The 21762-nt window shown below is 33.7% G+C and overlaps 2 protein-coding genes and 1 long non-coding RNA gene across 3 annotated transcripts; all 3 read right to left on the reverse strand.

Moving 5' to 3' along the window:
- Positions 1-327: 327 nt before the first annotated feature.
- LOC111890142 (receptor-like protein EIX2) lies at positions 328-6793 on the reverse strand. The gene is made up of 2 exons (XM_023886295.2): positions 1407-6793; positions 328-529 (listed from the first exon to the last, which is right to left on the reverse strand). Exon 1 carries the CDS (start codon positions 6029-6031, stop codon positions 3305-3307), a length of 2727 nt encoding a protein of 908 aa, XP_023742063.1. The 5' UTR covers positions 6032-6793; the 3' UTR covers positions 328-529; positions 1407-3304.
- Positions 6794-7012: 219 nt separating this feature from the next.
- Positions 7013-9892, reverse strand: LOC122194589 (uncharacterized). Its single transcript, XR_006183911.2, has 2 exons — positions 9570-9892; positions 7013-7615 (listed from the first exon to the last, which is right to left on the reverse strand). It is a non-coding gene; the product is annotated as an uncharacterized LOC122194589 (long non-coding RNA).
- A 3224-nt stretch (positions 9893-13116) lies between these two features.
- Positions 13117-17360, reverse strand: LOC122194712 (receptor-like protein EIX2). The gene has a single exon (XM_042895785.2). The coding sequence runs from the start codon at positions 16145-16147 to the stop codon at positions 13316-13318; it is 2832 nt and encodes a 943-aa protein (XP_042751719.1). The 5' UTR covers positions 16148-17360; the 3' UTR covers positions 13117-13315.
- Between the last annotated feature and the right edge of the window lie 4402 nt (positions 17361-21762).

The following is a 21762-nucleotide window of genomic DNA, read 5'->3' on the forward strand; positions in this document are numbered from 1 at the left end:
CACTGCAAGAAAAACAATTATTAGCGGCGACAAAAATCACCGCTAAATATAAGATAGTCGTCGGTAAATGTAATAGCGGCGACAAGTCGACGCTAATAATTCATTGTAGCTGCCCCGTCGATATTGATCAAAATATCGTCGCTAAAGCTAATTGTCGCCACTAATAATGAAGTCGTCGGTGATAACTGTTATCGCCGCTAATAGGTTGTTACCAGTAATAATCGTGTGTCCCCGGTAATAGTGTTGTCGGTAATAGTCATTTTTTTTTTAATTCAGCTTTTTTCAGGTGCAGAAAAACCAATACGTAACGACATTAATCGCCAAAAACACAAAAATATTACTTGCAGAAAAAAAATACATAACAACATCCAATTAAGTATCAAAGTGTTAATTTCAAACAAATACCAAAACAAACAACAAAAGTGTTATAAATTTATGTCATATCAAGTCTAACAAAACACAAAGTAATTTGACGAACCACCATCTTCACTCCCCTCGTTTCCTCCTTGATCATCACTTGGTGGTTTCCCTGAATAAACAAAAACTATCAAAGTACATTGCTATTTTTTGCATTTGAATACAAGAAATACCAAAAATATATTAATACTTCTTTCACTTGGGACATAAACACAATTACCAAATCAACATGCATTTATAGATGCCAAAAGTACATTTTTATTTTTAGACCAGGGACAAAAAACCAAGGTACATTGCTATTCCTTGCACTTGGAACATTGACACAATGACAAATACAATTAATAAATCAACATGCATTTATTGATCATTATGTAGATATATGAGACTTTGAAATTAAATAGTCTTATTTTACAAGAAATGGTAGCTTACTTTCTACTAATTTTGTGCTAAAAAACCTTAAATACAAGAAATACCAAAATACATTGCTATTTCTTTTCTTTGGGACAAAAACACGATTACAAACACAATTACCAAATCAACATACACTTATTGATACCAAAGTACATTGGTATTTCTTGCACTTAGGAAAAAAAAGCCAATTACAAAAGCTTTTAGCAAACAATCTCCAGAAATTTCTAAGCTAGAAGACATAAATACTTATGGAAATTAAAACTAATCTTAGTTCAAAAAGGATAACCCTAATCTAGGAGATAATTCCTAAAGGTTATATTCAATCTAGAGATAATAATCAACTAGATCATAATCTAACTATTTTAGAAAAATTAAATGAATTCTTTTTATTAACCATCTATATTAAACATTTAAACATTTTAATTACATCTTTATTAACTATAAAATTAAATCATGTTATGAACGTTGCAGAATATGAACAATCAGAATGTATTTGGTAGAAAAGAATGTAGTGTTGACCAATAATGTAAAAAGAATGCAATGGTGATTCAACAATGTAATGATAAGAAACATGGTACCAGATCTTGGAGAAGATATGAGCTATGATCAATAGTAAGCTTGAATTGGGGATTTTTAAGTGCTGATTTCTCTTTTGCCTGCTACTGCTTCTGTTTCACCTTCAACGTTCACTCTCACCGGTGCCTTGTAGCTTGAAATTCATCAAACCAAAAAACAGTAAGACAAATTGGCCCACAAACAGTGTAGCCTGTTTTGCTAGGCAAATGCGTTAGGGCCCATTAAATGCAAGCCCCATACTGAATGATTACATTACATAACAACAAAAAATATGGGAACATGCAAAGAATAAACTACCACCGCCTACAAAGAAAAACCAACGTAATTGTACCGGCCCATATGGGCAATGATTTTGTCAAGTAAGTCTACTTCCACTTTCTAAATATTTTTTTATCAGTTCAAACCAATTAATTTCGATGACAGTTTGTAATATATTTTTTTTGGTTAATGCTTTTATTTTATGTAAATATTGAGGATTGGGTCATGATTGCTTGATTATCTTGGATTTACTGGTTTATATGTATACAACTTTTCTTGAAGTAGTATTTTTTTGTATGTATGTTACTTTACGAATCATACGATTGTAGTTTTTTGTTTGCGTGTTTTTCTTCTATGGGTTTAACCACTCCAATTTGATTGATTTTCCTTTTGAGGTAGACAAGTCGTTTTACGATCACAACGCCCAAGACCAAAACAAATATCATATGCACATTAATAGACCAAGACCGGTCTCGATAAGGTTCAGTTTTTTTTTAGACAGGTTTTGGTTTTTTTGGTCTGGGAATACGGTTTTTGTGCACTTCTTTCTTTGTTGAGTCAATGTGGGACACACAACTATCCACCAAAATGAATGCTACACATGCCCTTTGATCTCTTTTAACATGCTTTTTTATAATTATATTAATCACATTATATTATTTAGACATATGTAAAGAGGACTCTTCTTATAAAACAATATGTGAACAATATGTGAAGCTTTTTTTTTTTTTTTGTGAAACTTCCATCCACTGGCTGTAAGGAGGTTATTTTTATATTTTGTACTATTTTTATAATTTTATATTTAGTTATAAATAATAATGATGTCATGTGGGTTTTTGGACCGGTCCTGTTTGACCATCGAACTAAGATGACCAATCCATTTTTTAAAACATTGACTATGATGGATTAAATTGTAAAATCAACCATTTTAAGATTATTGTTTTTGTGATTATTTTGTAAATTAAAAACTTGTATCATATAAAAATGAATAATAATAATAATAATAACATTTTGGGTATAATAACTAGAATGATGGCTATCTAATCAGATATGTAATTGTTACTTGGAATTTGGATATATTTTCTTAATAAACATTCTTACCTTATAACATAAAGTTTAATTTGAGAAAATACATAGAAAGACATCTTAACCTCATAATCTGTATGATATATACTCTAATTAAAGGAGCTCCGTATTAAACCTAATGTATGACAATTAAATTCAATCAAAAAGACATAATTATTCTAGTATATAACCAAATCCTGCTTTCATAGAAAGTCTAAACTGAAAATCCCAAATTTAGAGTTCATGTTCTTTGTTTATCGATCTATTAGTCCAGTTTAGCCAATCTTGTGTAAATTACCCACAAATTAAAGCATGTGAGTAACAAGTGTATATGGATGGACCATATTTTAGTATCACTTCCACAGATAACCTACATTGAGATTTGTCCTATAAAATTGTGTACTAAAAACAAATACAACATTAATTAACTAGATTTAAAATACAATGTTTTTGCAGGTTGCCTTAGTTGAGCACAAAGCTAGAAAATGGCAACCCATGGTGTCGGTGGCAATTTTATTGATACTGGGGACATAAAAACACCAGTCAAATACAAGTGAAGCATGATTTAATTACCAGACTATCTATGTTCTTCAACCCTTTGCAGTTTTGCAAAGAACACCATCACTTTCACATAAACCAAATCTTTGCATCTATCATAAAAATGAAAAAAAGCATGTCTCCCACGACGGTTGAGAAGTAAAGCACCATATGCAATCCAGAATCCGGTAACAAAACCAGTGCCTCCACCAATAAAAAACCACCCCCAAACTTCATCTGTGTCTTCCCCACCATCCTCCCTCTCACCAATGACATGTGGTACTTCTGACTCATCATCTTCATGACATTTTTTGGTAAGGGGACGTCCACATAGTCTCGGGTTTCCAATGTATCTTGAAGGATCAATAGACTGCAATTGAGTGCTGGATGGAATTCTCCCTGACAAGTTATTATATGACACGTCAAGATGATTTAAAAAATGCATACTTGACATGCTTAATGGCATCTCTCCAGACAAGTTGTTGCTAGATAAATCCAATGTTTCAAGTTGTTTCAATTGACCAATTTTTTCTGGAATCTCTCCAAGCAGACCATTGTTTGACAAGTTGAGTGTATGCAGTCCATAGAGATTGGTAACTTCAGATGGAATTTGTCCTGTTAGGTTGTTGCTTGACAAGTCAATGCTCTTTAACAATCTCAGAGTACTGGTGAGTTCGCGTTCATATCCTTTCCACTCCATCATTGCATGGTCAACATACTTATTAAGAAGTACTAAATAAATACCAGCTACTGAGGAAAACCATTCAATTGAATAGGAATGCACATTATGTGTTGCTAATGAACCTTCTTGAACCATGTTTGTAAGATTATCCAAACACGAGGGGATGGGTCCATGTAGATTGTTCAGTGACAAATCCAGAATTTGAAGATTAGCTAACTGACATAACTGTAAAGGGATGGTTCCAAAGAACGAGTTTGACCTTAGGTTAAGGACATACAACCTAGATAAGTTTTCCCCAATCCAAACAGGCACGTTACCAGAAAACTTGTTGGCCTCCAAATTCAAAAAACTTAACCTTGTGCAATTCTTTAGAGACAAAGGCAATTGTCCAGAGAAGCTGTTCTTGTATAAATACAACACCTCGAGTTGTATCAAAGATCCAACAGAGGTAGGAAGCATTCCAGATAGATTGTTGTGTTCTAGATTAAGAATTTTTAGTTCTTTGAAATGCCACAAACAGTCTGGAAGTTGTCCGCTTAGAAAATTATGAGAGAGGTCAAGAACAACTAAAAACCCCTGGTCAATTTGGCATAAGAAGGAGATTCCACCAGAGAATTTGTTTCTAGAAAGATCTAGTAATGCCACAGTGGAAGAGACGTTTGTTATTGGACCATAAAATCTGTTGGAACTCAAATCTATCCTAGAATTGTTGCCAAAATTTGATGATAAATCTGGTGCTTTCCCGCTGATGTTGTTGGAAGAGAGATTGAGATATGTTAATTTAGAAGGCCACATGTCCCAAAACCCTAGAGGAATTGTGTCTGAAATTCTATTATTGGCAATATCAAGATACGAAAGATTTTTCAGAGTTTGAATCCATCTGGGGAAGTGAGGCCCTAGATTGCAAGAGCTCATATCAAGACTGGCAAGATTTTTCAATGATAGGGTCTCATTGGAGAGTGTCCCTATAAATCGGTTACGTGGAGCAAACAACTCTTGTAATGTAAGCGATGTGCATCCAGACGACAAGTTGTTGAGAAAATCAGGAAAATTGACAACAGCAGAGTTGTTAGCAAAGCTCAAATATTCCAAACTACAGAGGTTACCAAGATATTTGGGTATCCCATCTAACATGTTCCCAGAGAGAGAAAGAAAACGAAGGCTATTGCTGGTTAATGAGAACATCCAATGATACATGGAAGAGGTGAGATTGTTGTTTCTGAGATTTAGGAAATATAAAGATGAAGAAGAGTTGAGAAATGAAGAAGAATATGGATACATGACCTGTGACAGCTCACATCCATCTAAACTTAAAAATGATAGTTTTCGGAGACTCAGAATCACATCTACCCAATGATTTTGTTTGGCTAGAGAAATCCCATCCAGTTGAAGTAGCTCCAAATGAGAGAGATGAGATAACCACTGTAGGTTCTCAACTCTACAGCTTCCAACATCTGGAAGGTAAAGGTATTGCATGTCGGTGAGATTTCCAAACTCTGGAGGAATGATTCCATAAAAAGAGTTACCAGAAAGGTCAAGGTGCCTTAATTCTGTCAAGGAACCAATGCATCTGGGAATGGTTCCGTTAAGATCATTATTGCCAAGGTTGAGGTACCTTAATTTGGTCATGGAGCAAATGAACCTGGGAATGGTTCCATTAAAATGATTCAAACCAAGGTCAAGGTGCCTTAAACGAGTCATGGAACCAATGAACGTGGGAATAATTCCATGAAAAGAATTATCGACAAGATCAAGATGAGTCAGGTAGCTTAAGTTAAGCAAAGAATTGCTAACCTCACCTTCAAGGCCACCAGAGATAATACTTAGCTTGATGACACGATCTGTTTGGTTGTTGCATGTGACTCCTCTCCATTTACAACAATCTTCTTCTTCTTCAGATCTCCATGTAGAGAGAGTTTCATCAGGGTCTTGGAGGCGAGCTTTGAAATCAAGAAGTGCACGTCTCTCCTTATCGGAACACTTTTTCATAACAACATTGTCATCTCCTCCACCCACTTGGTTGGAAGCTGTAGTCTCAAGGCGTAGTAAGAGAAGTGGGAAAATTATAAAAACACAAGGATTCATTATGTATTAATGTTAATAAAATCTTGATGATTTTTTTTTTTCAGTAGTGATGCATATACAAACTGCCCCTCATGAGGGTTTTATATAGTCTCAATTGTGAAGTTGAAAAATTCAAATGAACAACCTCAAACTGGTGGTCTATTTGTGTGAGGCCTACCATACGTAATTTCTATGAAATTTCAACGAAAATGTAAGACAGATTAAAGATGAATTGAAACAGCTTCCCCCAAATTAGACATTTAAAGACTTACAAGTCTTGGAAATTTGTACGTATGATTTATATCTTTTCCCATCTTGTGATAGTTTTTGATCCTTTAGTTATATGACATGAGTCCCTAAAATCAAACTGATGAAATCAAATATAGTAGATATCAATGAGTACAGTGATAGATATCATTTGGGTCCAAGAATTTAATGACTATGAAATGAACTTATCTCACTTTAATTAATTAAGTCGTAAACTAGTTAGAAACAATCCAAGTTGGTCTGTTTCTTCTTTAATCCATGGTCTCCTACATTGTTAAAAATAACATCTTTTTTTTTTTTTTTTTTTTTTTTTTTTAAAGTGCTACACTGGTATTGACTCTAAAACAAGAGGGTAGCACTAACAAACTTGCAATTTATATATTTTGAAAAACAATTGAACGCAATTCTTTTTATTAATAAGTCTATACTAAAATGTTTTACATCTACAAAATTAAAGAATGGACAACCACACTTTCTAGACCTCCCTAGCATTGGTACTATGTTAAACAAATTAATTTTTTCTTTTCACACATAAACCAATATAAAAGAGGAAACAGAACTAGTACACCTTTAATTGTTATATATATATATATATATATATATATATATATATATATATATATATATATATATATATATATATATAAATGAATGAATAGTTAAGAACACATGGAACCATAAAAGATGTTTGGTCATATCATTGTCCTTGCACAATATAATGTAACGTACTTGGTATAAAAAAAAATGAAGTGTTTGACTAAATATGTAAAAAGAACAAAATGTTGATTCGACGATATGATGAGAAGAACAAGACTTTTAATGAATTGTGTAGCTGGTTGCCATGCTAGAGTAAGAAGAAATACTGTAGACAGATTAACCTAATCTGATCTTAAAATCTAAGAGAGGCGTTCAGAAAAAACCGCTAGATTAGATACATTCTCTTATAGCTAAATGAACATGATCATGAGATCCATAAGCGCTGTAGAGTGGAATATACAACAATAAATCAAACTAAGAGTCTCACAGTTACCAAATTTTAAGAAAAACATAAAATTTGAGAAAGATAATACCGGATTTTCGACCATAAACTTGCTATCAATATTATCAACGGTACGCTTAAATTTGGGGCTTTTAGTGTTGATTCCTCTTTGACTGCTTCTGCTTCTGTGAATGTTTCACAGTTACCGGAACCTCTGTACTGTAGTCGGAATTCAGAGCGTTTTTGGAGTAAATTTCGAGGCAGAGCTCAGCTAGACGCCCGGCCCACAAACAGCATAACATGGGCTATTAGGCAAGCGTCCCGGCCCATGAAAAGCAAGCCGTAAATATACTAGTCTCCTGTAATAGTATAGGCCCATTTAGAAAACATGTATTTGTGGACAAAAAAATCGTGTATATCTATTTTCACTTTTCATTTTAATTCAGAAATATTTTTATCCATTCAAACGAAAGTAACATATGTTGGTGTTTATATAATTTTGTCAAAGTTTGTTTCGTATCCCACATAGGAAGGAACATCAAATTTTTGTATTTTTAAAAGGTTTGTTCTCTTAATTCTACTACAATGGACTAAGAACTTAAGATGAGTTATACGAGATAAATCTGAAATTGTTTTTATTTATTATTATTTTTTTAATTTTGGTTTTATTGGGATAAAATTAGTTTTGAGAAGTTATCAAAACTGAATTTTGATAGTTTCATGTCGATCCTATTATAAGGCGTCAAATCTGATTTGCCAGGACTCTTGGATGAACGACTAAAAAAAAAAACGTTTCCCTCTCTAAATAATTCCATGGACGCATACAGTAAATTCGCCAAAGATCAAGTTCTAGTGCAAGAACTTGATTGAAGATACTATTATACTAATAGGGACGAATTTCTGTTTTAGGACATTGTTTTGCAAGCCTCTATCTTGCATTCTGTAAGTTTCTTGTTTATGTTTATTGATAGTGTTTCAATTTGATTTCTGTAATATATATTCATATTTATACTGTTGGTTTACACAAGTTCTAACAACATAAACAGTAATGAAAAAGCGACTTAAACATAATCATTAGAATTAAATCAAGATAAAACCAAGAGAAAGGTAATTACATATCAGCCGTTATTATTTTCTGAGCAAGACATTAAGAAGATGAAATCCATTAGCTAAACAACGATGAAGACAAAGAAATAGAAAATGGGTTTAACGTTTATGAAATTTTGGGGGAATAAACTTGGTTGGTGTATGTGTCTATTAAAAGAAGGAAACATTGGGGGTAATTAAACAAAGTGACAAAATAACTTTTTTTTTATCATTGATTAACTTTTTTTTTTTTTAATTCTTATATCCATCTATAATGTTATGAAACCCATTTGCAAACTATAGATGTGAGTGGAATGTCAAGATTTTATCCGTGAAATGGCCAATAAAATGCCTAAGAACCTTAAGCCAAACATAACTCATTATCTCCATAAAAATTTAGATAGCAACTTACCAAAATTAAGGGAATTAGAAAGAAGTATTCTAGAAAGCCAAATAATATGTTCTTCCTTTTTCTATTCATATTTTTCATTAAAACTACAACATATAGGTAATTTTGACTATCCCAACTACACCAAGACATCATTGAGGATTCAAAAACAATTACAATTAGAAACAACACCAAGCCATTAACTATCATCCTGCAAAAGCTTCTAATACAATGGAACAATGAATACCATGAGGTTCCAAACTAAAAGTGTAATATAGCTACAAAATGATAGATTGTAATCACAAATACACAAAGGTGATTGTCATATGTCTGCATAACTGCAGTTGGTCTTTCAAATGTCACAGGGACTAATTTGTTTGTTTCTTACTCGTCTTGTGAGATTAAAAAAAAAAAAAAAAAAAAAAAACATTGATTTCATTCAAGCATTATATCAAACACTTCATATGCATGTAAAAGTACAAAACATAACTGAAAAAATTAATCATTTTGAAACATCCTCTTACTTCCTAAATCCAAACATAACATGGATAGCATCAGAAACTTGACATCCTCATATTTCAAATCATAGAAGAATTTGTTAATTTTCAACATCAATCAAGAAATACACAAAAAAGGAAGGAATTTAAGATGAATTAGGATGCAGTAGCCAACGAAAATATCACGAATGCTTGACCTTTTGGTTCACTTCCATGTTTTTTTGCAAGTATTACATCATAAAATCATTCAAAGATAACACGAATGCCTCCCAATATCACTACAGTTAAAGCTAAACACAAAATAACACAAATCAAAAATTGATTTCGAAGTCGAATTGGTACCACAGAGATGCAGAGACGAGATGGTACGTGAATTTCAGCAACGAATGAAGAGGCGCTACTCAGAAATACGAGGAGGAAGGGGAGCGATTGTTGTGCCGCCGGAGAGGAACTCCGATGGGAAGGTCGGTGCAGGAGAAGGGGCTCCGATGGAAGGAACAGTCGCCAGGAGATGGGTGTCGCTCAGATGATAAAAGAAGGAAGCAGGCGGGATTAGGGGGATAGGGGGTCAAATGATTCATTCAACGATCACCTAAATCTGATCGATTGAAATGTTAAAAATAACGAACCAAACGACCTGTTTACAAAATACCAATAATAGCTGTTTTTTTAGACAAAATTATATAAAAGATCCATATAGTTTACGAAGAGTGACAAATTTAGTCATTCTTGATTTTTTTTGACAAATATAGTCCCTTTGGTGTTTCAAAACTTACATGAATGATCTTTTTTGCTAATACCATTAGTTTTGGTCAGTGAGGGTAATTTGGTCATTCAGGGATTGAGTTTATGATGCATGTAATTTTTTGTGGCTTTTACACCCTTTACTTTTTTTAAAATGTCACTTTGATGATTTCATTTTGATCTTTATAAAATATTATTTTCGTTTATTTATTTTCTAAACTTTCGTTTTTACCCTTAAACTTTATATAATTTGATTTTTTTTAATAATTTTGGTTCGTTGACTTAAAAAAAAACTATTTTTTACATGTTTATTATTATACATGTTTTGGTATAAATTCATGATGATCTATGTTTCAATGGGAATTTAAACCTTCCGTTTCATTAATTTCTTTTTCAAAAATTTACTTGTTTTTTAATTTACGTGTTGTTTAAATTCGAATTTGTCTACATTTTGATGTATTTTTTTTTTTTTTTTTTTTTTTTTACATTTTCATGCTTAAATTTATGTAGATTTCGTATATATATATTAATTAAAAATCACATGGGCACTCTTCGTTTCATTTTCCATTTGCACCTCCCAAATTTCACTTCTTAAACATTTTTATCCCTAAACCAATTTTGGTTTAATCGTTTTTGTTCTTCATAATTCCAAAGTTAAATTATTGGTACCTTATAAGTTGCAATTTTGATCATTTATTATATTTTAAAGTTAAGCATTTGGTTAGTTATATAAACTCTCTCTCTCTCTCTCTCTCTCTCTCTCTCTCTCTCTCTCTCTCTCTCTCTCTCTCTCTCTCTCTCCATTGAAGCTACCACTAAACACCATCATCAGTTTGTATTCTTCATGTTCTTCCCCTTATCACCAAAGATCATATCTAGATCTGATGAACACCCAAGAACAAAAATCATATCCATCTGAAGAACCGAAAACAACCCCTTCATTCACAAACTCACTCGTTTAATTTTGATTTTGTTCCTAAAGAGAGGAAAGAGAAGAAAGAGATTTTAGATCCACCCAAGAATACCTTTGCATAAACATGTTCTTGAAATGCACACCTATATGTTTGTTTTCCATAATCGACTTCACACACCCATACACCCATACATGTTTAGGGTTTCAGATTCAAACACACACACACACACACATGAAATCAGATGAGCACACACACTCTCACACACATAAGAAATCATATGGAATACCTTTAGCCTTGGCTTGACTATCTTTCACCTCCATCAAATATATCCTCACAGCTCTCACACCAAACGAGTTTGACTCTGATGGTCGTCGTTCTCCTCATACGCTGTTGTGAGCCAGCTGATGGGTGCTTAGAGGCTCCCACTAGCTTGTTTTAGTGGACAAGAACACGACGCCATTGGGTTTGGGTAACTCAAATGCACCACCACGCTACAATGGACCTGCAGGTTCTCCAGGATCATATGAATCGGATCCTTACACCAAATCCATAGTTGCGAAGATTCAAAATTTCTATTTTGGGGGGTGGATTGATTGATTGATTTTGGAGAGAGAGAGAGAGAGAGAGGATGTGTGTGGGCCCCCTTCTATTGTTTTAACTATTAAAATATTAAAATAGATATTAAAAAATGTAAAAATAAGATTAGAAGGGTATAATAGTCATTTAAATTTTCGGAGGGACCATTTCTACATAAAAACATGGCTAAGAGGACTATGAAGTCAAAAAATTCGAGGTTTGGATGAAAACCAGGAAAAAATGCATACCATAGGATCATTTTTGTAGTTTTGTCACAAATTAATTATAATTTTAAAAGATGGGTGGGGCATTTTTAATTTATAATACAAATACTATTGCAAAAGGGACCAACAACTACGCTCTAGGCTATCATAATAATTCGATATCAAATTCTAACGGGGACATTTTTTTTTGGGTTTGGACGAATACCCGGAAAAATGCACACCACAGGAACATGTTAATTTTTTTTATAAATAAATGCAAATAAAGCAATTTTTAATTAAAGAGAAACCAAGGAACCTGATTCCATTGGTATGTTGAAGTATACATGCCACACATTTGCCTAGCAGAGCACCTGATCACTAATCAACTGGATCACTAATCAACTGATATTAAAAGACAAAAGATAACATCATTTTCAATAAAGAAGGTCTTTGACGAAATAATAACATAATTCCATCAGTCTATGAATTGCATAGTATTAAACAGACTGATATAATGTTTGACTTTTGCAAAACCTACTTGCATGTGGTGCTTTAGCCTTTAGACCCATTTGTTAGAGAGTGAGAGAGAGACATGTAAACGCCTCTATATAAGGTGGGTTTGTCCACTTGTAGAGGTGTGCTTGAGAGATGTAAAAGTGAGTGTGTAAGTGTGTGTTATTTATGTAGTCTAGATCTAGATCCTTTTTGTAACACCATATACAATCAATACATCTCTTGATCACCCAAATCACCATGTTCAATTGTGCAAACTTTAATTCCGCATGCCAAACCATGTTCTTTGTCACTACACAAAGCATGAATTGTCAACCAATCGGTTGTACTCAAAGAAATAAGATTGCACGTACAACTTAAATTTATTAACTTTCGAAATGAAAGTTGCAGCCAAGGCCGCAAGCTCAAGAATCGCATACAATATATTTGAAAATCTGCAAAAAAGAAAAAAGAATTGATTTTCTGATTTATTCATAATCAGAAAATAGAAGTCACAAACAATATCTACGCTAATGACTATTGCAATTGATCCAAATCGATAAATAGGTCTAAGACAGCCTACTATAATTATAAAAGGGTTTTTGTAAGATAGAACAAACAGAGGGCACAACAAACATGTTATCACTCAACTTTTGAACTGTGTTTATATAAATCTAATTTAGAGTCAGGTTATTATAGTTTGCAGTTTGCGCAAACAGAAATCTCAGTTGAAACCCCCAAATTTAGAGCTCATAGATTGCATCTTATCCTTAGTCTACATAATGTGTCAAAGGAAATTCTCCAATTTTGTTGTAAATAACCTATAAAAAGACGCCTGAATATAAGGATTGATTATCTTTCGAGTGCTAATTTTGCGAATAACTTACATTGAGAATGGTTAAAAGATAAAATAAATTAATAAAATAATAGGTAGATACTAAAATAATGAACTTTACAAAATATCTCATTCCACACAACGGGAAATTGCCACCCATGGTGTTGATAGTAATTTTATTCATAATTGGGACTTAAAAACCCCTGCCAAGTATAAGTGAAACATAGTCTAACATTACTATATACCTCTAGTCCTAAAATAAGAACAGTAATAGGTTTTGTGAAGCAACATACATAACGGGAAAGAAGAATTAAATATAGACAACTACATATGTGCAATCCTCCACAATTTTGCAATGAAAACCACCACCTTCACATAAACCCAATCTTTGAAGTTATCATAAAACTGAAAAAATGCATGCCTCCCACGACGGTTGAGAAGTAGAGGCCCACATGCTATCCAAAATCCTGTCACAAAACCGGTGCCCCCACCAGTATAGAACCACCCCCAATCTTCATCTATGTCTTCCTCATCACCCTCACTTTTACCAACTTGTGATTCTTCATCTCCTGGACATTTTTTGGAAAGGGGAGGTCCACACAGTCCTGCATTTCCATCGTATCTTGAAGGTTGAAAGGATTGGAGTTGAGTGCTTGATGGGATTCTCCCTGACAAGTTATTACACGACACGTCTAGGTAACACAATGACGTCATCTGAGACATGCTGGTTGGTATCCCTCCTGATAAACTATTTCTAGATAAATCCAAAGCTAAAAGATTTTTCATCTCACCAAGTTGCTGTGGAATCTCTCCGAGTAGAGCGTTCTTTGACAAGTTCAGGGCAAGTAGTTCATGAAGATTGGTGAGTTCATGTGGGATGTTTCCTGTTAACTTGTTGCTTGACAGGTCAATGCTCTTCAACAATCCCAGATTACGGGTGAATTCACGCTCGTCTCCTTGCCACTCGATCATCGCATGGTCAACATACTCCTCTTCATCATACTCCTCTCTAGTGCCATTGTACATTTTAGGTGTATATGAAAGATATCGATGTGAATATGATGGAGCTGTATAGGGATGCACGTTTGGTGGCGGTAAGAGTCCTTCTTGAGCCATTCTTGTAAGATTACTCAAACACGAGGGGATGCTTCCATGGAGATTGTTCCTCGAAAAGTCTAAAATTTGAAGGTTCGGTAATTGACATACTTGTAAAGGGATGGTTCCAAAGAAATTGTTTGATCTTAGGATAAGAGCATACAACCCCGATAAGTTTTCCCCAATCCAAGCAGGCAAGTTGCCAGAGAATCTGTTGGCCCCCAAATCCAAGAAGTTTAAGTTGGTGCAATTCTTTAGAGACAAAGGCAATTGTCCAGAGAAGCTGTTGTTGTATAAATACAACACCTCGAGTTCTATCAAAGATCCAATAGAAGGAGGAAGCCTTCCGGATAGACTGTTGTGACCTAGATTGAGAACTTTTAGTTCTTTGAAATGCCACAAACAGTCTGGAATTTGTCCGATTAGAGAATTATGGGAGAGGTCAAGAAATTGTAAAAGCCCATCGACAAATTGGCATATGAAGGAGATTCCTCCAGAGAATTTGTTTTCTGAAAGATTTAATGATGCCAAACGGGGAGGAAGATGCGGTATTGGACCGTAAAAGCTGTTAGAACTCAAATCTATCGTTTTGGCAAAATCTCTTGATGATAAATCTGATACTTGCCCACTGATGTTGTTGAAAGAGATATTCAAATATCTAAATTGCATGTTCCAAAATTCTGGAGGAACTGTGTCTGAAATTCTAGTATTAGAAATATCAAGACGGGTTAGTTTTTCCAGTTTTTGAATCCATCTGGGGAAGTGAGGCCCTAGGTTGCAAGAGCTCAGATCAAGCTGCTTTACATAAGAAAGGTTTGACATATGATCTGTGGAAGGAACTCCTTGGAGTGGGTTTTTTGAAAGATTTATAATAGAAGCCATCGAATTTCCAATGTTTTCAGAGATGGCACCACTAAGATGATTTTGAGAAAGGTCAATCTCTTCAAGGCTGGGTAGTTCCCACAATTTCTCACTTATGGTTCCATATATGTGATTATCTGATAGGTCCAGTCTTCCTAGGGAACTAAACTTTTGGATGTCATCAGAGAAAGACCCTGTAAATTGGCTTCTTTCAGCATACAAGCTTTGTAATGTAAGTGATGTGCATCCAGACAAGTTGTACAGAAAAGAAGGAAAGTTGACAACATCAGAGTTATAATTGAAGTACAAACCTTCCAAACTACAGAGGTTACCAAGATATTTGGGTAACCCATCTAACATGTTCCCAGAGAGAGAAAGAAAACGAAGCTTATTACTTGTTAAGGGAAACAACCAGCGATACATGGATGAGGTGAGATTGTTGTTGCTGAGAATAAGGGTTTCAATAGATGAAGAAGAAGAGTTGAGAAATGAAGAAGAATATGGATGCACGACCTGTGAGAGCTCACATCCATCTAAACTTAAAAATGATAGTTTTGGGAGAGTCGAAATCACATTTACCCACTGGTTTGCTTTGGCAAGGGAAATCCCATCCATTTCAAGTATCTCCAAATGAGAAAGATGGGACAACCACTCTATGTTTTCAATTCTACATCTTCCAACATTGGAAAGGTCAAGAACTTCCAAGTTGGTGAGGTTTCCAAACTCTGGAGGAATAGATCCATAAAGAGAGTTATAAGAAAGATCAAGGTGCCTTAATTCAGTCATGAAACCAATGGACCTGGGAATGGTTCCATGAAAAGAATTGAAGGAAAGATCAAGACGATTCAAGTAGGTTAAGTTGGCCAATGAATGGCTAATCTCACCTACAAGACCATCCTCGAACAAATTAAGAAGTGTGACATGATGACCTGTTTGATTGTTGCACGTGACTCCTCTCCATTGACAGCAGTCATCATCTTCAGGTCTCCACGTAGAGAGACTACCATCAGGGTCTTGAAGGTTTGCTTTGAATTGAAGGAGAGCATCCCTCTCCTTATCCAAACACTTTTTTGCAGCACATTTATCATCTCCTCCTCCTCCTTCCACTGCTAACAATTGGTTGGCAGTTGTATTCTGAAGGCGTAGCAAGACAAGTAGCAAGACAAGTGAAAAAATTATAAAAACACAAGGATGCATCATGGTAATACAGATTTGTGTTTGTGTTGATGTATGTACCAAGATGTCCCAATGAAGGTTAAGATTTATATAGTGATAACTGTGAATGAATTGTTAAAGTGGATGGACTCAAATTGGTGGCCTATTTGCATGGGGCATACAACACTTACTTTCCATGAAATTTAAACTGACACAAAGTAGACCTTCAAAGACTTGCAAGTCATGCCACTTTGTATTTAATGTTAAAATCTTTTCCAATATTGTGATATTTTTTGGTCATCAAATTATGTGATATAGTTCTAAAAAAGAACAAAATGATGGAATCAGATAGAGTAGCCATCCATGAAATACACGGATATGACGATTTGGGTCTAAGAATGTAATGACTATGTAAAGCATTTTGCAACCAACACCAATTTCTCATCCACACCCTCTTTAAGTCATTTGCATTATAACAAAATCAAATCCATCAAAACAACCATCGCAAAAAATACAAATTTCAGAAGAAAATATTTAATATAAGCCTAATAAATTTATTTTTCGAAACCTCTTTTGTATAATTATACATGCTTATGATTACGATCAACACACACACAAACATGTAACTGATTCGATAATAATAAAGAACACAAGGGTTACATGCTTCATACAATCAGGTCGTCTTACATTCAAGGCTCTGCATCCCTCCAAGTCCTTCCATCAACCATCACACCCCAACTCAAGAGCCAGGAAAAAATATTCCACAACTCAACAATTACAATAATTATTTTTTACTTACTAACCAAAAATAGAGTTATATTATTTAATAAAAATATCTGTAAAGGATTTTTTTTTAGTTTCACATTTAGATAGTTCATAAAATTACAACAAAAAAATAACATTTAATTATAATATTATCATTTTAGAATACTGAAATCCCATGGGAAGTGAAGAAGGCATTATGTAGAAAAAGAATGCACTGATTGAAACAATAATGTAAAAAGAAAGCAATGTGACTCATGTAAAAAAATGCACTGATTGACTCAATAATGTAACAAGAATTCAATGCTGACTCAATAAGATAAAAAGAGAGACGTCTTTCTTTTTTATAAAGTAAGAAATGCTCTGGACCGATTTAGACAACAATACAACTTTTTTTTATGTCATAAGAATCATCCTTCTCGATTTTTGGATCTGATATCAAAATCTAAGAGAAACATAAGGACAAAACAACAACTACTTTTGATTCATTCATTTATAGCTAACTGAATATTATCAGAAACGATGAGATCTACTAAAATTGAACTATGGAAATATATATATATATATATATATATATATATATATATATATATATATATATATATATATATATATATATATATATATATATATATATATATATATAAAGAGAAAAATGAAACTAAGAGTCTCACATAGCAATTAGCATCAATCAACCAATGTACACAGGTTAAACTTCATAGAATTTCGGAAAAACGGACTAAGCTTACAAGAAAAAAATTAGTGTAAGTTTAAGAAAGAGTTTACCGGATCTCTCGGAGACGGAGTTTGATATCCTCGGCTTGAATTGGGGATTTTTATTGCTGATTTCTACTTTGCCTGATACCGTTTCATCATCGTCGTCACCATCACCGGCTGATTTAATAGTTGTTCAGTCATCTGTGTAGTTTTCATCTTCCGATCCAAACCAGCTGCAAACCATTAGTTGCTGGACAGTAAGAAAGTCACCAATGTTTTGCTATTGGCAAACAGGCTACAGGCCTACGGCCATACAATATAAGGCTCATGCTCCATGTTTGCTCAAAAAAAAAAAAAAAAAAAAAAAAAAAAATTCTAGGCCCAATGATACCATGAAACATGTTTTTTTTTTACCATTTTATTTTTTCAAAATGCATAAGTATTTGTTTATATTATAAAAGAGAACTAAGAGTGCAATAATTTAACTAGCTATAAGTTAGGTTTTTTTGTATAAATTATTAGTAAGATCTACATTTTATTTTAAATAAAACAGTAAAAATATATAACAATAGGAAGTGGGCAAGATGCATTATTATATAAAAAATAAATTCAAATACACATTTGAGATATGTCATAAACATATTTAAGAAAAAAATTATAAGATATAAATTATATTACCAAAAAAATGTGAACGTAATTCATTTAACCATCATAAAACTTTAATTAAATGATATATAATGAACCGTTGTTTAACATTTTCATAATAATAACTTGAAATTTTAGCAAATTATAACAAGATGACATGCTATAAGTTCGTCTTTGTTTATAGATTACATATTTCATGATAGTGATTTTAATTGATATGTTTGTCATGTCATTAACTAAGGTAAAATAGAGTTAATCTTGAGGGTTGAAGTTGAGATCATCATAGTGTTGTAGTAGCATTTAGTCGTGACAACTTTTAACTTTAGGGTTCTAGTTATTCTATTATTATTTCACTATTTACTCTATTTTATTAAATATTAAATAACATTTCACTTTCTTCAACTTCAAATATTAAATATACAATGATTATACAATACATTCATGGTTTTTATTTGAAAAAACCATTGTTGCAAAAACCGTTAATCGTTAGCTAGTCGGTGGACTGAGGATTATGGATTATTTGCCTAGGCGGGAATTAATCGGGGACCATTAATTATTAAGAAAATTACTCAAAAAATGTATAAATCTAACTTTAATCTTACGAATATAAGTAAATAAGCATAAAAGTTTAATAGTAACTTAATAAGTTTAACAAACACACAAAATCATCATACAACAAGTCCACAATAAGTTTAAATATGTAACGTCCTAAAAATAAGACCCAAAAATATTGTTTTTAATTTAATAAAATCAATATTCCAAAACATCATCACTACAATCCACAAAGAATAAGTGTATCAAACAACATATCAGATCAGAGTGAATAACAAAAAGCGGAACGAGGTGGTGTGTGCCCTGCAATCATCCCCAGCCTTTTCCTTTAGAACTAGAAATATCTGAAACATAACTGCAAACCGTAAACACAAAGCTTAGTAAGTTCCCCAAAATAACACATACCATACATAATAAACACATAAGGTGCCCTGTCTATCATCAGGCCCCGCCCGATAAGCATACAAGAACATAACATATGCAAAAGTGACACAGGCAACTAGCATACTAACATAGCATAATCATGGTCGACATTGGTGCCTTCGACCCGCTAAACCCAGTGAGGAAACTCACCTCGCACTTTTGAATCACACTCATAAATCCATGGCTGCTAGTCCAACAAATCCCCGAGCTATCAATATCAAATAACACCTAATTAACAATTGGATTCCAATCTATAACTATCAGTCCATACTTAGGGTAAAAAGACCATTTTACCCCTTACCTAGTTTGGTCTAAGACTAAGACCCAAACTTACAATCCAAAAGGCCCGAAAACCAACTAACCATCTAAGGCCCAAAACCCTTACATGGACCTTATCCCAAGGCCTACCATTTTTTTTAGTCCAAAACACTTGCATTCAGATGACCGAACAAAACCCCAAGCATCTAGGCCCAAAACATTGGCCTAAACCTGAAGCCCAAAATATGAAGCCCATCAGACTAAGTACACGGAGCGTACTCAGCTGTACGCTAAGCGTACACGCTAAATGGCTTGTCCATGACACATACAGACTTGTACGCCCATCGTACGTACCTATTCAACGAAAACTCACTTTTAACCCTTAATCCATTAAGACATTGCTCCAAAACATAGATATAACTTCCTTGAGCTAGATTATCATGTAAAGTTGCTAACTTTACATTCATGAATGTCTAAATGAAGCTCTTAAGCATAAAAAAGGACTTAATGGGTAACTTAATGCATGCATGAGACTCAATAACCCATGTTGGCATCTTTATGCTCAAAGAACTCCTAATAAGCTCAGATCTAAAAGAATAAGTCTTTCAAACGTCTTAGCTCAACAACCGACTCAAAAGGGACCAAAAACATAACAAATCAAGCCATAAATAGATCTAAACATCTACAAGCCAAGGTATGAACTTCATACCTTAAAAGTCTTGCAAAGAGAGTGATGATTTTGGATCTATAGACTCCTCACCAAGCAAAGCACATTCAATCTTCTTTACTTCCTTCACAAAGGCAAAAGTAACCACCAAAAATTTCTCAAGAGCTCAAGAATACCACGAAGAAGGTTTAAGGGTCGATTTATGGTTTTAGAAGGTTTAGGGGCTGGTAAAAAGGCCAACCCTAGGGACTTAAGGTCCTTAAATAGGGTGCAACACCCTAAAATTAGGGTTTCATATCCTCTTCGTACACTAAGTGTAACCGTCGTACGCCCAACATACGAGGCCTCACAATCCCGTCTGCATCTACTTAGTACACTAAGTGTACCATGTGGTACTCCCCGCGTACTACTCTAAGGGATAAAATGTAACTTTTAAATAATAAAGGACAATAATGAAACATACCAGGATCCATGTGTTACAAGTCTCCTCCACTTGAATCAAACATCGTCCTCGAAGTTCGCTGCCTCGAACAACTCCGGATATTGCTCTCTCATCTCATCCTCGGCCTCCTAAGTCCACTCTGAACCCTTGTTGTGCTGCCATTGCACCTTCACCAGCTCGACAACCTTGTTCCTCAAGGTTTTCATCTTCAGATCCAGAATCGCCACCAGTCTATCAATATAATTCAAGCGGTCATCCACCGGAATATCCTCCAAGGGTACTACTGCGGAATCATCCACTAAGCACTTCTGCAGCTAAGAGAAGTGGAATGTGCTATGAATCTTACTGGGCTTATCTGGAAGATTTTGAAGGCCCTGCGCTTTTTAACGAAAATAAGCCCTAAAACTAGAAAGATCTAAACATTTAAGCAAACCAGTTATACTTTTTCATTTTTATTGTAAAATACATAAATTAAATTTTCATGAAAAAATAATACAAAAAAACAAATTTGCTTCAACTTGAAAACTGTAATCCTTCTAAATAATAATGCTCTGATTTTGTGATTTGCTTCTCTTCTTGATTCTGAAGAATAAAACTTTGATCGATGATTTGCTTCTAATAAAACTGTAAAAAGAATGAAATGAAACCAGCAAGTTATATTATAGTATGAGAAAAAGAAAGTTCTAACTTGCTTCTATCTAAAAAAAATAAGAAATCATAAAGTTACCATCTAGTTTTCTGAAGCTTCAAAAAAATCTAAAAATCATAAACTTCTAAATCTCAAAGAAGGATTGACAATCCGAAGATTTTTCTTCAATGCATCTAAATACAAGAAAATAGGATTCAAAAAGAATGAAAGAAAAAATAACTAATTTACTTCTTATAAATCATAAATAATCAGAAATAAAAATGAAAAACAAACCCAAAAGGAAAAAATAGAAGCTGAGTTGATTGTACCTTCAAAAATCAGAAATTGATTTCTTTATTGATTCTGATTTTCAAAACTAACTTCCTTGTGACTTTCGGTTCTCGAAACTACTTTGTCTATACCTTCAGAATAAAAAAAATAAGAACTACTTACTTTCTTATTACAAACCCATAAAAAACGAAGTAGAAAAAAATTCATATAAAGTCAAAATTCAGAAATCCTTTACCTTCTTATTTTGAAACCTCAAGTTTGATGATTGCATCTTA

The sequence above is a fragment of the Lactuca sativa genome, chromosome 6 (assembly GCF_002870075.4).
Source record: "Lactuca sativa cultivar Salinas chromosome 6, Lsat_Salinas_v11, whole genome shotgun sequence".
NCBI classification, from domain to species: Eukaryota; Viridiplantae; Streptophyta; class Magnoliopsida; order Asterales; family Asteraceae; genus Lactuca; species Lactuca sativa.